General features: G+C 47.4%; 1 protein-coding gene across 1 annotated transcript in view; it reads right to left on the bottom strand.

The window, feature by feature from the left end:
- LOC119386796 (putative phosphoenolpyruvate synthase) overlaps window positions 1-13,754 on the bottom strand; it is a 122,378-nt gene that overhangs the window by 77,693 nt on the left and 30,931 nt on the right. The window contains exons 5-7 of the mRNA XM_049414040.1: window positions 12,126-12,191; window positions 10,198-10,308; window positions 9,966-10,078 (exon numbers count right to left, since the gene is read on the bottom strand). Coding sequence (XP_049269997.1) covers window positions 9,966-10,078; window positions 10,198-10,308; window positions 12,126-12,191 — 290 coding nt within the window. The remainder of the gene's footprint in view (window positions 1-9,965; window positions 10,079-10,197; window positions 10,309-12,125; window positions 12,192-13,754) is intronic.

The following is a 13,754-nucleotide window of genomic DNA, read 5'->3' as shown; positions in this document are numbered from 1 at the left end:
TCTAAGATCCGCGTCACTGAGGATTTCTTTCGCAGCTGCAGTGTGGCGAAGGGGCAGCGTCTACTCGGCCTTTTAGGAGATGCGGATCAGGTAATAGTAGTCGACATCATCCTGGTCTTGGCGAAGGGCTTTTTGTGTAACGAAATATTAGTGGCGCAAGTGAGAACGAAGAAAAAAAATCGGGAGAAGACAGGATAGGGCGCCATATTCACTACATTTACCCCAAGAGACATGATTGTGCTGTTCCTCACAAAATATATCTGCAACAAATCCGTGTCGCCTATGTTGGCTACCATGCATTTGCATCGGCGCTGCGTAAGTAGACAAAACATATCACCGCTCAAGAGGACAGACCGACGGGCTAGTTGGAAAGAAATAATGCAGAACATTAGCGCAAATAAGCACACGGACGGCGACACATCAAGACGGGGCACAACGCTAACAACTCAGTGCCTAGTGCACGTGATGGCATATATCGCGCCACATCGCGCCACTAAGTGGGCGAGGCAACAACGGTGTGGGCACCATGCTAATCCGCTGTCTGTTCATCACGCAGTTTGCCGGCTACCTTGCTGCCTCGATGTTCGGGGATGCCACAGCGCATGCTCCTTACGTAATACAGTGGAGAGCGTGGTCAACGTTCCCTCGCCGTGTCATGGATGTGAACGACAGCGCACGTGTGGACTGCCCTATCTTCCTTGCGGATAACAGCCATGATCTCACCTTCGCTTCTTCAACTTTCACCCTGGATCCTGCACCGGACAAGGCTAACGTCACACTCGACGGCCCAATCATCGACAGACCTAGTTCGACGTCTGCGTGGTCTACAGCTATAAAAGCGTCCCCGGTGGATTCTTTCATCAGTGGGCGAGGCAACAACGGTGTGGGCACCATGCTAATCCGCTGTCTGTTCATCACGCAGTTTGCCGGCTACCTTGCTGCCTCGATGTTCGGGGATGCCACAGCGCATGCTCCTTACGTCATACAGTGGAGAGCGTGGTCAACGTTCCCTCGCCGTGTCATGGATGTGAACGACAGCGCACGTGTGGACTGCCCTATCTTCCTTGCGGATAACAGCCATGATTTCACCTTCGCTTCTTCAACTTTCACCCTGGATCCTGCACCGGACAAGGCTAACGTCACACTCGACGGCCCAATCATCGACAGACCTAGTTCGACGTCTGCGTGGTCTACAGCTATAAAAGCGTCCCCGGTGGATTCTTTCATCAGTGGGCGAGGCAACAGCGGTGTGGGCACCATGCTAATCCGCTGTCTGTTCATCACGCAGTTTGCCGGCTACCTTGCTGCCTCGATGTTCGGGGATGCCACAGCGCATGCTCCTTACGTCATACAGTGGAGAGCGTGGTCAACGTTCCCTCGCCGTGTCATGGATGTGAACGACAGCGCACGTGTGGACTGCCCTATCTTCCTTGCGGATAACAGCCATGATTTCACCTTCGCTTCTTCAACTTTCACCCTGGATCCTGCACCGGACAAGGCTAACGTCACACTCGACGGCCCAATCATCGACAGACCTAGTTCGACGTCTGCGTGGTCTACAGCTATAAAAGCGTCCCCGGTGGATTCTTTCATCAGTGGGCGAGGCAACAGCGGTGTGGGCACCATGCTAATCCGCTGTCTGTTCATCACGCAGTTTGCCGGCTACCTTGCTGCCTCGATGTTCGGGGATGCCACAGCGCATGCTCCTTACGTCATACAGTGGAGAGCGTGGTCAACGTTCCCTCGCCGTGTCATGGATGTGAACGACAGCGCACGTGTGGACTGCCCTATCTTCCTTGCGGATAACAGCCATGATTTCACCTTCGCTTCTTCAACTTTCACCCTGGATCCTGCACCGGACAAGGCTAACGTCACACTCGACGGCCCAATCATCGACAGACCTAGTTCGACGTCTGCGTGGTCTACAGCTATAAAAGCGTCCCCGGTGGATTCTTTCATCAGTGGGCGAGGCAACAACGGTGTGGGCACCATGCTAATCCGCTGTCTGTTCATCACGCAGTTTGCCGGCTACCTTGCTGCCTCGATGTTCGGGGATGCCACAGCGCATGCTCCTTACGTCATACAGTGGAGAGCGTGGTCAACGTTCCCTCGCCGTGTCATGGATGTGAACGACAGCGCACGTGTGGACTGCCCTATCTTCCTTGCGGATAACAGCCATGATTTCACCTTCGCTTCTTCAACTTTCACCCTGGATCCTGCACCGGACAAGGCTAACGTCACACTCGACGGCCCAATCATCGACAGACCTAGTTCGACGTCTGCGTGGTCTACAGCTATAAAAGCGTCCCCGGTGGATTCTTTCATCAGTGGGCGAGGCAACAACGGTGTGGGCACCATGCTAATCCGCTGTCTGTTCATCACGCAGTTTGCCGGCTACCTTGCTGCCTCGATGTTCGGGGATGCCACAGCGCATGCTCCTTACGTCATACAGTGGAGAGCGTGGTCAACGTTCCCTCGCCGTGTCATGGATGTGAACGACAGCGCACGTGTGGACTGCCCTATCTTCCTTGCGGATAACAGCCATGATTTCACCTTCGCTTCTTCAACTTTCACCCTGGATCCTGCACCGGACAAGGCTAACGTCACACTCGACGGCCCAATCATCGACAGACCTAGTTCGACGTCTGCGTGGTCTACAGCTATAAAAGCGTCCCCGGTGGATTCTTTCATCAGTGGGCGAGGCAACAGCGGTGTGGGCACCATGCTAATCCGCTGTCTGTTCATCACGCAGTTTGCCGGCTACCTTGCTGCCTCGATGTTCGGGGATGCCACAGCGCATGCTCCTTACGTCATACAGTGGAGAGCGTGGTCAACGTTCCCTCGCCGTGTCATGGATGTGAACGACAGCGCACGTGTGGACTGCCCTATCTTCCTTGCGGATAACAGCCATGATTTCACCTTCGCTTCTTCAACTTTCACCCTGGATCCTGCACCGGACAAGGCTAACGTCACACTCGACGGCCCAATCATCGACAGACCTAGTTCGACGTCTGCGTGGTCTACAGCTATAAAAGCGTCCCCGGTGGATTCTTTCATCAGTGGGCGAGGCAACAACGGTGTGGGCACCATGCTAATCCGCTGTCTGTTCATCACGCAGTTTGCCGGCTACCTTGCTGCCTCGATGTTCGGGGATGCCACAGCGCATGCTCCTTACGTCATACAGTGGAGAGCGTGGTCAACGTTCCCTCGCCGTGTCATGGATGTGAACGACAGCGCACGTGTGGACTGCCCTATCTTCCTTGCGGATAACAGCCATGATTTCACCTTCGCTTCTTCAACTTTCACCCTGGATCCTGCACCGGACAAGGCTAACGTCACACTCGACGGCCCAATCATCGACAGACCTAGTTCGACGTCTGCGTGGTCTACAGCTATAAAAGCGTCCCCGGTGGATTCTTTCATCAGTGGGCGAGGCAACAACGGTGTGGGCACCATGCTAATCCGCTGTCTGTTCATCACGCAGTTTGCCGGCTACCTTGCTGCCTCGATGTTCGGGGATGCCACAGCGCATGCTCCTTACGTCATACAGTGGAGAGCGTGGTCAACGTTCCCTCGCCGTGTCATGGATGTGAACGACAGCGCACGTGTGGACTGCCCTATCTTCCTTGCGGATAACAGCCATGATTTCACCTTCGCTTCTTCAACTTTCACCCTGGATCCTGCACCGGACAAGGCTAACGTCACACTCGACGGCCCAATCATCGACAGACCTAGTTCGACGTCTGCGTGGTCTACAGCTATAAAAGCGTCCCCGGTGGATTCTTTCATCAGTGGGCGAGGCAACAACGGTGTGGGCACCATGCTAATCCGCTGTCTGTTCATCACGCAGTTTGCCGGCTACCTTGCTGCCTCGATGTTCGGGGATGCCACAGCGCATGCTCCTTACGTCATACAGTGGAGAGCGTGGTCAACGTTCCCTCGCCGTGTCATGGATGTGAACGACAGCGCACGTGTGGACTGCCCTATCTTCCTTGCGGATAACAGCCATGATTTCACCTTCGCTTCTTCAACTTTCACCCTGGATCCTGCACCGGACAAGGCTAACGTCACACTCGACGGCCCCATCATCGACAGACCTAGTTCGACGTCTGCGTGGTCTACAGCTATAAAAGCGTCCCCGGTGGATTCTTTCATCAGTGGGCGAGGCAACAACGGTGTGGGCACCATGCTAATCCGCTGTCTGTTCATCACGCAGTTTGCCGGCTACCTTGCTGCCTCGATGTTCGGGGATGCCACAGCGCATGCTCCTTACGTCATACAGTGGAGAGCGTGGTCAACGTTCCCTCGCCGTGTCATTGATGTGAACGACAGCGCACGTGTGGACTGCCCTATCTTCCTTGCGGATAACAGCCATGATTTCACCTTCGCTTCTTCAACTTTCACCCTGGATCCTGCACCGGACAAGGCTAACGTCACACTCGACGGCCCAATCATCGACAGACCTAGTTCGACGTCTGCGTGGTCTACAGCTATAAAAGCGTCCCCGGTGGATTCTTTCATCAGTGGGCGAGGCAACAGCGGTGTGGGCACCATGCTAATCCGCTGTCTGTTCATCACGCAGGTATGTTACCTTGCCAATCCTCGGTGCATTCGTTCGGATGACCGATGTATGCTGCTGTTCCCTCGCCCACATGATCGCTATCACGGTTTTGTTTATATTTCATTGTACTCTGTGCTTCTAAATGCCGCCCGCAGACTTTTACTGAGCGGTGATGTGGAATCTAACCCGGGTCCTAACACCCGTTCTCAGCGCGATGCTGCTTCACAACCTCAGTTGACAGATCTTAATAGTGAACCCACGGTAGTGGAAATGTTGGCTGAACTACTAAATGGTCAAAAGAAATTGGCTCAGGATATTGCTGAAATCAAAATGTTTCAGTCATCTGTCAATGCGAGGTTTGAAGCCTTGGAAGCTCGTGTATGTTCTCTGGAATCACCATCAACGTCTAGTGGTACGCAGATTTCGAATGATCACATGCATGCTCAAATTCAACAAATAAAGAGCGCCATATCAACTCTCTCTAACAAAAACGACAGCTTAGAAAACAGATCACGTAGAAACAATATTATCCTTCATGGCCTTAGTGAAGGACCTGGCGAGAATCGTGAGGAACTATCCGCCATCATTTCCAAGTGGTTCGACGACACTCTTAAGGTTGCATGTCCGCGCATAGAAAGGTGCCACAGGCTTGGCAGTATGTTAGAGGCCGCCCACGTCCCGTTATCATGAAGCTCTTGGATTTTCAGGATAAGGTGGTCGTGTTAAAAAATTGCTATAAACTTAAAAACACTGGCTTCCGGGTCTCCGAAGACTTCTCTCCCCAGGTTCGTAATATTCGCAAAAGGCTCTGGGAGGCATCCGCCTGTTATAGGAATAACGGTGCATCTGTCCAAATTCGTTTTGATCATGTGTTCATTGACAAGGTGCGTTATGACTGGGATAGTTCATCCAATACTCTTGTCAGATCATCCGCTGGCTTAGCTAAACCCGCTGAATCAACCTCTGGGGAAACATCTTCTTGACCACGTGGCACCTACAATAAACTCTTCTTATTAAATATCAATGCCAGAAGTGTTGTTAGTAATTACTCCAAATTTCTTTCCCTCATCTCCTCTTATGCCCCACACATTGTCGGCGTTACTGAGACTTGGCTGCATGATGGAGTTCATGACTCTGAAATAACTCTCCCTGGCTTCAAGGTGGTTCGGAGAGACAGAGAATTCGGGAGAGGCGGCGGTGTGGCCCTATTTCTTCGGTCTCACCTGAACTTCTCTGTACTTCCTGCACCACCGAATACTGAGTCCTTGTGGTGTAAGGTCCAACTAGAAAATGTGTCCTTGATTATCGGGGTCGTGTACCGACCGCCTGGTTCTGATGTAAAACATTTACATAATCTAAACCAATTTCTACAAAGTTATGTTGCTTCAGCGCCTAACATTATTTGCATGGGTGATTTTAATGCTCCTGGTGTGGACTGGTCATCTATGACAGTTAGTGGACATGAAGTATCCATCGGAAGAGAGCTAATAGACGTTTCGTTGTCTTGTGGCCTTCACCAAATTGTTAAGGACTCTACACGTAATGCTGCTATCCTGGACCTAGTTTTTGTCACTTCATCTCTAGCTAACTCCGGTTTTGAATGTGATATTATTGATGGCGTATCCGATCATAACGCTGTATTATTCTCAGTTCCGGGTATCGTCCCAAAATGCCGTTACACTTACTGCACGTTTCGTGACTTTAACCATGCTGATGATCTAGCAATTACAGACGCCCTTTGCGACTCTTTTCAAGAATTTGAGCTAAAAAGCGCCACCAGTGATGTGAATACGTTATCAGCTTTTTTCGAAAGTCTTGTCAGTAAGTGTATCAATTGTTTCATTCCTTTGAAAACAAAGAAAACAAACACTGAAATACCTTGGATGACTAGGGACCTCTTGCATTTGTCGCGTCGTGTGACCAGATTACGTCGAGCAAGACGCTCTGATGACTTAACAAAGCTCCAACAGTTTGTTAGCGCCAAAAACGAACTTTGTGCTAAAATTAAGGCAGCGAAAGAATTTTATTACAGGGTTACCTTGCCGAAGCTAATGAAAGCAAATCCCCGTAAATTCTGGAAGGCTATCCAACCATCTGGGTCTTCATCACACACGATGACAATTGACAACGTTGCAGTTTCTGATCCACAGACAATCGCTTCTGCCTTCAACGCCTACTTCCACTCAGTCTTTACAACTGACAACTCGGACATCCCTGTTTTTCATTCAGAATCTCACCCCGGAATTGACGATGTGTCAGTGTCAATTGAGGGCGTACTCAATCTCATTTTAAATTTAGACACCAAGAAATCATGCGGTCCCGACGGCATCCCAACAGCTTTTCTAGTTAGATACTCTCTTTGGTGTAGCAGATACCTCACAATTATTTTTAGAAAATCTCTCTCGTCAGCCACACTTCCTTTCTCGTGGAAATGTGCTTCAATTCTGCCGTTATTTAAATCGGGTAATGCTCAATTATTAAGCAATTATAGACCAATCTCTTTAACAGCGCATTCATGTAAAATGCTAGAGCATATTATATTTAAACATATCATGGAATTCCTTGAAACGAACAAAATCTTAAGCACTTACCAGCACGGCTTCAGACGCGGTCTTAGCACTATTACTCAACTTACAGAATTCGTTCATGACATCAGCAGCTCGATGGACATAGGTGACCAGGTTGACACCATTTTCATAGACTTCGCCAAGGCATTCGACACTGTCTCACATCCTAAATTATTGCACAAGTTGTTTGCCATATTAAAGAACGTGTCCTTGGTTGGCTGGATATCCGACTTTCTTTCGCAGCGTTCACAGTATGTGGGCTTCAGCTCTACTAACTCGCCTTCGATGCCTGTTTCATCAGGTGTTCCCCAGGGTTCTGTGCTGGGCCCCCTTTTATTCCTGCTTTATATTAATGACCTCCCCGTGCACACCCCTGTGAAAATACGCCTTTTCGCAGATGACTGCGTCCTATATCATACTGTTAAATCTCCACTGGATCATGCCACTCTCAACAATTCCTTCTCTCACTTTTGTAGCTGGTCCAAATCTTGGCAAATGAATATTAACTTCTCCAAGACCGTCGTTATGTCATTTACCCGACGTTCATGCCCCTTGACTTTTGACTATGGTTTTAACAATGTTAGTTTGTGCAGGGTGAACGAATTCAAGTACCTCGGTATCCTTATGACACACAATCTCTCATGGTCTAAACACATTGATCTCACATGCAACAAGGCTCTCAAGAAATTAGGCTATTTACATCGTACGCTCCGTCTTGCTCCTCAAGAAACCAAACTGCTTACCTACAAAGCTCTCATTCGTCCCATCCTCGAATATGGTTGCGTGGTGTGGAACCCACATAAGAAATGTGACATTAAAAAACTAGAACGCGTTCAAAAAAGAGCTGTGCGTTTTGTATGCAAAAGATATGACACGGATTTTTCTCCGTCGAATTGTCTTCCTCACCTAGGTCTCACTACACTTGCGAAGCGTCGCCACGTTGAATGCCTCAAATTCCTTTACAATCTAATCAATTCTCCTCGCCTCGACACTCTAGACAGCTATCTTCAGTTCTCCAGACCTTTATCTACGCGGAGCGACCACGCCCTTAACATTACAACTTTTTTCACCCGCACTGACATGTTCAAATACAGCTTTTTTCCTGCAACTATAGAAGCCTGGAATTTGTTGCCCGGAAGTGCGCGTTGCTTACCACTGAAAGAATTTCTGGAAGCATGTTCATGAATGTTGATTTGCTGTTATTGTTTTTTCTTTTCCCACTCCTGCAATAGCCTCATTGAGGCTGCAGTATGTAAAAATAAAAAAAATAAAAAAATATATATATATATATATATATATATATATATATATATATATATATATATATATATATATATATATATATATATATATATATATATATATATACGATATTGCGCGAAGGCAAAAGAGAGTGTAGGGGAGGGGGAGAGGGAAGGGGCGCACAAGGCAATCGACCCAGTAAATCAAACAGGCGGCTGACACGACTACACTACCATTTCCTTCTCCGATAACCAGATTGAAGGGCAACTTGCAGTGTCTCTACATTTAATCTCTGCCGCTTCAATAATTTCTCTCGTGATCTGGTCAGAATTTTTGGCTAACGAATGCGTGTGGTTGAATAGGGGTTTGCAACAGCCCTGTCACAATCTCAAGAGAATTCGAAAGCGCGTCGGTGTTCATATTACGCTATCTATTCTATTAAAGCTGTTGAGCTTGTGCGTTAGAGTAAACACGGGTGTGCGCAAGCCAAGTGTGTGCAACAAGAAGCACCGCGAACCGTCTGTGTCTTATGTAGAGTGTGTCGTCTATTCTGTTTCGCTCACACGTGGCAAAAAAGTGTGTAGGCAGACAGGCAGGCGCATAAACGATCGCTTGCGAGAGCGCAAGTGCAATGTCAAAAAACTCGCCTTGTCAGGCCACCTCGCCGCGCATTGTGCACGTTGCGGTTGCAAGCCCGTGTTCAGCCACGCGCATTCGCTAGTCAAAAAGTCTGACCAGCTCATGAGACAAATTACTGAAGCGGGAGAGAATTAATATAAAGACGCTGTAAGTTGGCCTTTCAATCTGCTTTTTTACCTTGTTTGTTTACCTTCTTCAGTGCACTTCAGTAAGCCACGCCTGTCGTCTGCTCTCTTTGTGCCATCTGTTTCGGAATCAATAGAATTTTTAGCGTGGAATCAACCCCTTCGTGTTTACAATGCTGTTATGGCAGTTAACAAGGCAGCAGTAATGACCAGTCCCCCGTCGGGGGGACATCGCAGAACGAGAGATGGTTCACCCGCAGTGCGAGCTTCGAAAATGCGTCGGAACCAAAGGGAGCGGAGGGGTCGTAGCAGGCGGCTAGTAGCAGGCGGCTAGTAGCAGGCGGCTAGACCGCTAGTGTCGGCGGAGGAACTTGAGCGGATCTCTCCTATAGTAATACGTGTTTTGGGCGAGTGGGCGGATGGAATGGGCCAGGGGCGTCCTGGAACGCAAGCGTAGCGTTACAGCGATGGTCGCTCGGGATCAACATCCCTTAACCCGAACAAAAGTAACAAATATATCCTTAGCGAAACCTTTGCGGACAATTAGAAAAAAATTGTAATTCATGACGCAAGGGGCGACAACCTCGCAGCCGCGGGGGTGCACAAAACATTTAAAAGTGATAGAGTGGGTTTAGCTAAGGATTGTACATGATAGAGTGGGCATTAGGGAATGTGATAAAATATTAATATAAAAATTAAGGATGAAATGTACTTAGTGGAAAGTGGTATAGACAGCAATTAGTATAGACACTTCGGCAAATTGGTATACAAAACTGATGGTTTTCGTTCAAGTGAATATCTCTAGGCAAAAGCTTTACAAGAAACACTTACCTCGCGTTCTCACTTTGCAACCCCACAAGAAAACTTCTCTCGTCTGGTCCGCAACTGTCAGCTCGCCAGCCATCATGCCTGGTTGATCGTACCCGTCCATTTCAGTGACCAGCCTTTTAGCACAAACAGATATCATTCGCTTTTCAAGATGCAGTGCATTCATATGCATTTAGCGCATATGCTTGTGAAGTCCTATACAGCGCTGCGTCAAAAGGTGCTATGTTTCACGTACTTGTTGATGTCGTTGAGCATGTCGGTAGTTTTCATCTGGGCAAGGCTCTCTGCCAGCAGTGGTGCAGACAGTTCAGCCGGTTGCTCCAGCGTGTGCGAAACTGCCGACCAGCTGCACGAACATTATGAGGATGTCAGAGCATTTATGAGAAAAACTGGTGCAAGACGCTGCTAAGGCATTTATTGTGCTTATTCTAGAACCAGACAAGTTAACTGCGATTAGGAAAACAATCTCTCTGGTATATTCTAGTCAGTTGCACGCACCCGTGGTCGTGCCAGAACGTCTCCGGCTCGACCATAGTACATCCCTATTAATGCCTATTTTGTAGTGTGGTTGAGATGACGATACGAATTGTTAGTTACACTGCTAATGGTCAATGATTCGCCTCACTAACTAATGTTCTAATGAAACCGTCTCCTCACAGAGAAGACCAAACTGTTGCGCGAAAATTGAGCGCACCTGTGGCTATTGAAGTTCTGATGGAGCTATGAACAAAACACCCAGACAGTGTAAAGTGTACAATTGGCACAATCACATTTGATATCTTAATTGTAACTAGTGTTCACTTGATAATATTACGGCACATTGCAAAGTGCAGCTCGGTTCTCGGTCGGTTGTTTCTCCTAACGAGGAAGCATACAAACGACAACATTTATTTCAGTGTCGAGCTTTTATTGAGCGACCGATGCTGCTAAAACCATGCCCGTCAAAGCACGATGCAGACACAACGACTTTCATTTCCTTGGATTTGATAACGCCCATAAAACATTGCTTTGCATTATTGCTTTATATTAATCCGAGAAAAGCATTCTAGTATTGCTGTCCTCTCCTTTCCTTTTGGTTGCTGCGAAAACATGTATAAGTAATTAACCATTCATTCATTCATTCATTCATTCATTCATTCATTCATTCATTCATTCATTCATTCATTCATTCATTCATTGTTCAATGTTGCAAAACGCTTGCTGTTTGCTCAATACGTATGTTGAATATGCAGCATAAGCCCAAACAGAAAATGTTTCACGTTGGGATTTGTTTAAATACCACATTCACTATCGCATGCACAGTACGCTTGCAACTACAGTATTCTGATTTTTTTTTCAATTTCTTTACTCCTCCGAACTTATTTCGCATTGACACTTCCACTTCCTCTCCACGCTAAGAAATAGATGTCTTATATTGTTATGTAGCAGGCTGCATACTCTCGCTGATCAATTAGTAAAAGCATTTAACAGATGTCCAAAAAAACGTGGCATTTCAATTATTAAAATATTGCAACGAAGAAGATCTTTTTTTTTTCTTTTTCATTCAGCGCTGTTGCACCAGTACATACTGTCAGCGGATTGCTTAACTTATTTTATTCCTTGCAGCGCTTTCTCTACAAGGATGGAAAAAAATGCACCCACGAGCCCTCCTACAGTTAATCCGTCTTCATTAGTCGAATTCCTACACGCCAACCCAGCATGCGCAGCTAATGAGCAATGGCAACGAGTAGCAGAAATAATAATTTTATCATTTGTCCGAGGCGTGCTCGTATGCTGGGCGCCGCCTTCCGAAAGGCCATGGTTGGAAGCAGTTGATGTACCTTTCCAGCTGTCCAACTATTGTTACGTTTAAGTACTGCTATTATTTGGCAATTTATTTCTTACGAAACCCCCAAGATGGGGCAAGGCTAGGGAAAGAGAATAATTGGCTTGTACTCATCCGTAGATTCTCCCCGAGCCACGGCAAATTTTTCGCCAACTGGGCAGCTTCCCTTCTGAAAAATCTGATTTATTTCCTTGTGCTGAAACGGGAGAGTGGCGCTGCTTTCCATTCACTGTTTTTTTATTCGCTAGAACCGAACTTCGGAGAAGTCTCCCCACGCAGCCAAGAAGAAGCATTCGTACTGCGTTGGCCTAAACACAACTACCCTAATTATTACTTACATGAACCCGACCTTGACGTGAACTTCTGCGTCCTCCGATGCTGCATTCCCTTCCGCGGAATGTTTCCTGCAGGGTAAAAAAAAAGATATGGAGATTTTTTTTATCTACTGAAAGTAATCACACTGTATGTGTGTCGTGTATGTTGGTTGACAGGGACATTGCGAGCTGTGCAACTGAGAATACATTGATTCTTCCCGGCCCCTGTATGGTAATTCACATCAAGGCTTGACCATAGCCTACATCTACATGATCATGACAGATAAGGACCACAGCCTACATCTACGCATTTCACAGCTGGCCTAACTCTCCACACGGCAAGCAAAAAAAGAAACTGCGATCAAGAAAGGGCAAGGTTAAGGACAGAATCTCGCGGATGTTGTTCACTGCATGCTTAGAGGTATGTATTAAAATGACTCTACTGGGAATAAATAGGAAGAAAGGTTAACAGAGAATATTCTCGCAACTTAGGGTTTGCAGATAACACCGTGTTCATCAGCAATGGTGGCGGGAAAGTGCAAAACATGTTTGACAACCTAAACCCAGAAAATGTTAAGCGGCAGTTGAAGATAAATATGCTGAAGAAAAAAGAGATGTTCGGAGGTCTGACGAGACAACGGGATTTTATGATTGGCGAACGGACCCTAGGATCTGCAGACTGTTATGCATATTTAGGTGGAATACTAACGGAGGCTTTCTTATGCCGAACAATTTCACCGAAGAATAAGGGTGGGCTGCAGCGTATACGGCAGGCATTCCGAAATCATGACTGGCAACGTAGCGCTGTTCCTAAAAAGCAAAGTGTACAACTATTGCGTTTTACCAGCACCGATACTCATAAACTGAGGGTAACAAAGAAATTGCAGAATGAAAAACTAAGAGGACGTCTACACTTCTCATAACGCTATCGCGTTGCGATAGCGTCAGAGGCTTCGTTGGCATCGCCATCTCATTCGCTTTGCATACGCTTCGCTTTTTCGCCGGATACCTCAACCACGCCGTGACAAAAGCAACGTCTCTGCGCACGATATTGGCCTTTGTAAACTATCCCAGGGCGCCTACAGCAATTAGAGTTGCCAATCATCCACAGAGTGTCAGTAAGGCAATACGTGCGCCTACACAGCGGCACATTTTATTGATGCTGCGACTGATTATGTCGATGATGCATTATAGTCCAGCATTTTGAAATGTTTTGGGAGCTTTCAGCCACCCATTCGCTATTGAATTCATACGGCGTGAAGCCTGAACGTTGCGACGTTTCTGCCACGTAATATTACATCTGTTAACGTGACCTGTTGCGCGACATGACGACTGTATGTGGTCTTTTTTTCCGAAGCAGCTTCAAGTAGCGGCGTGGCTCTGTGGTAGAATGCTTTCCGCCGCGCAGAATATCTAGGTTTGATTCCTACTAAAACCCCGATTTTTATTCTTTGCAGCCATGAGCATTTTTCACTCAGGTACAACGCCCGACTTTTCGTTTACAACTAATGCTGCCGACGCCGAACATTCTGCGACACAAGCTTTTTATCGCTCTCGCTTTAAATGTTAAGGTCTACGCAGCGTGTGATGGAACGGGAATTTACTGGCGTATTATTAGGAGATAGGAACAGAGCAGTGTGTACCAGGGAAAAA

This window comes from Rhipicephalus sanguineus, chromosome 3 (genome assembly GCF_013339695.2).
Source record: "Rhipicephalus sanguineus isolate Rsan-2018 chromosome 3, BIME_Rsan_1.4, whole genome shotgun sequence".
NCBI classification, from domain to species: Eukaryota; Metazoa; Arthropoda; class Arachnida; order Ixodida; family Ixodidae; genus Rhipicephalus; species Rhipicephalus sanguineus.
This window is presented reverse-complemented; position numbering and strand designations above follow the sequence as displayed.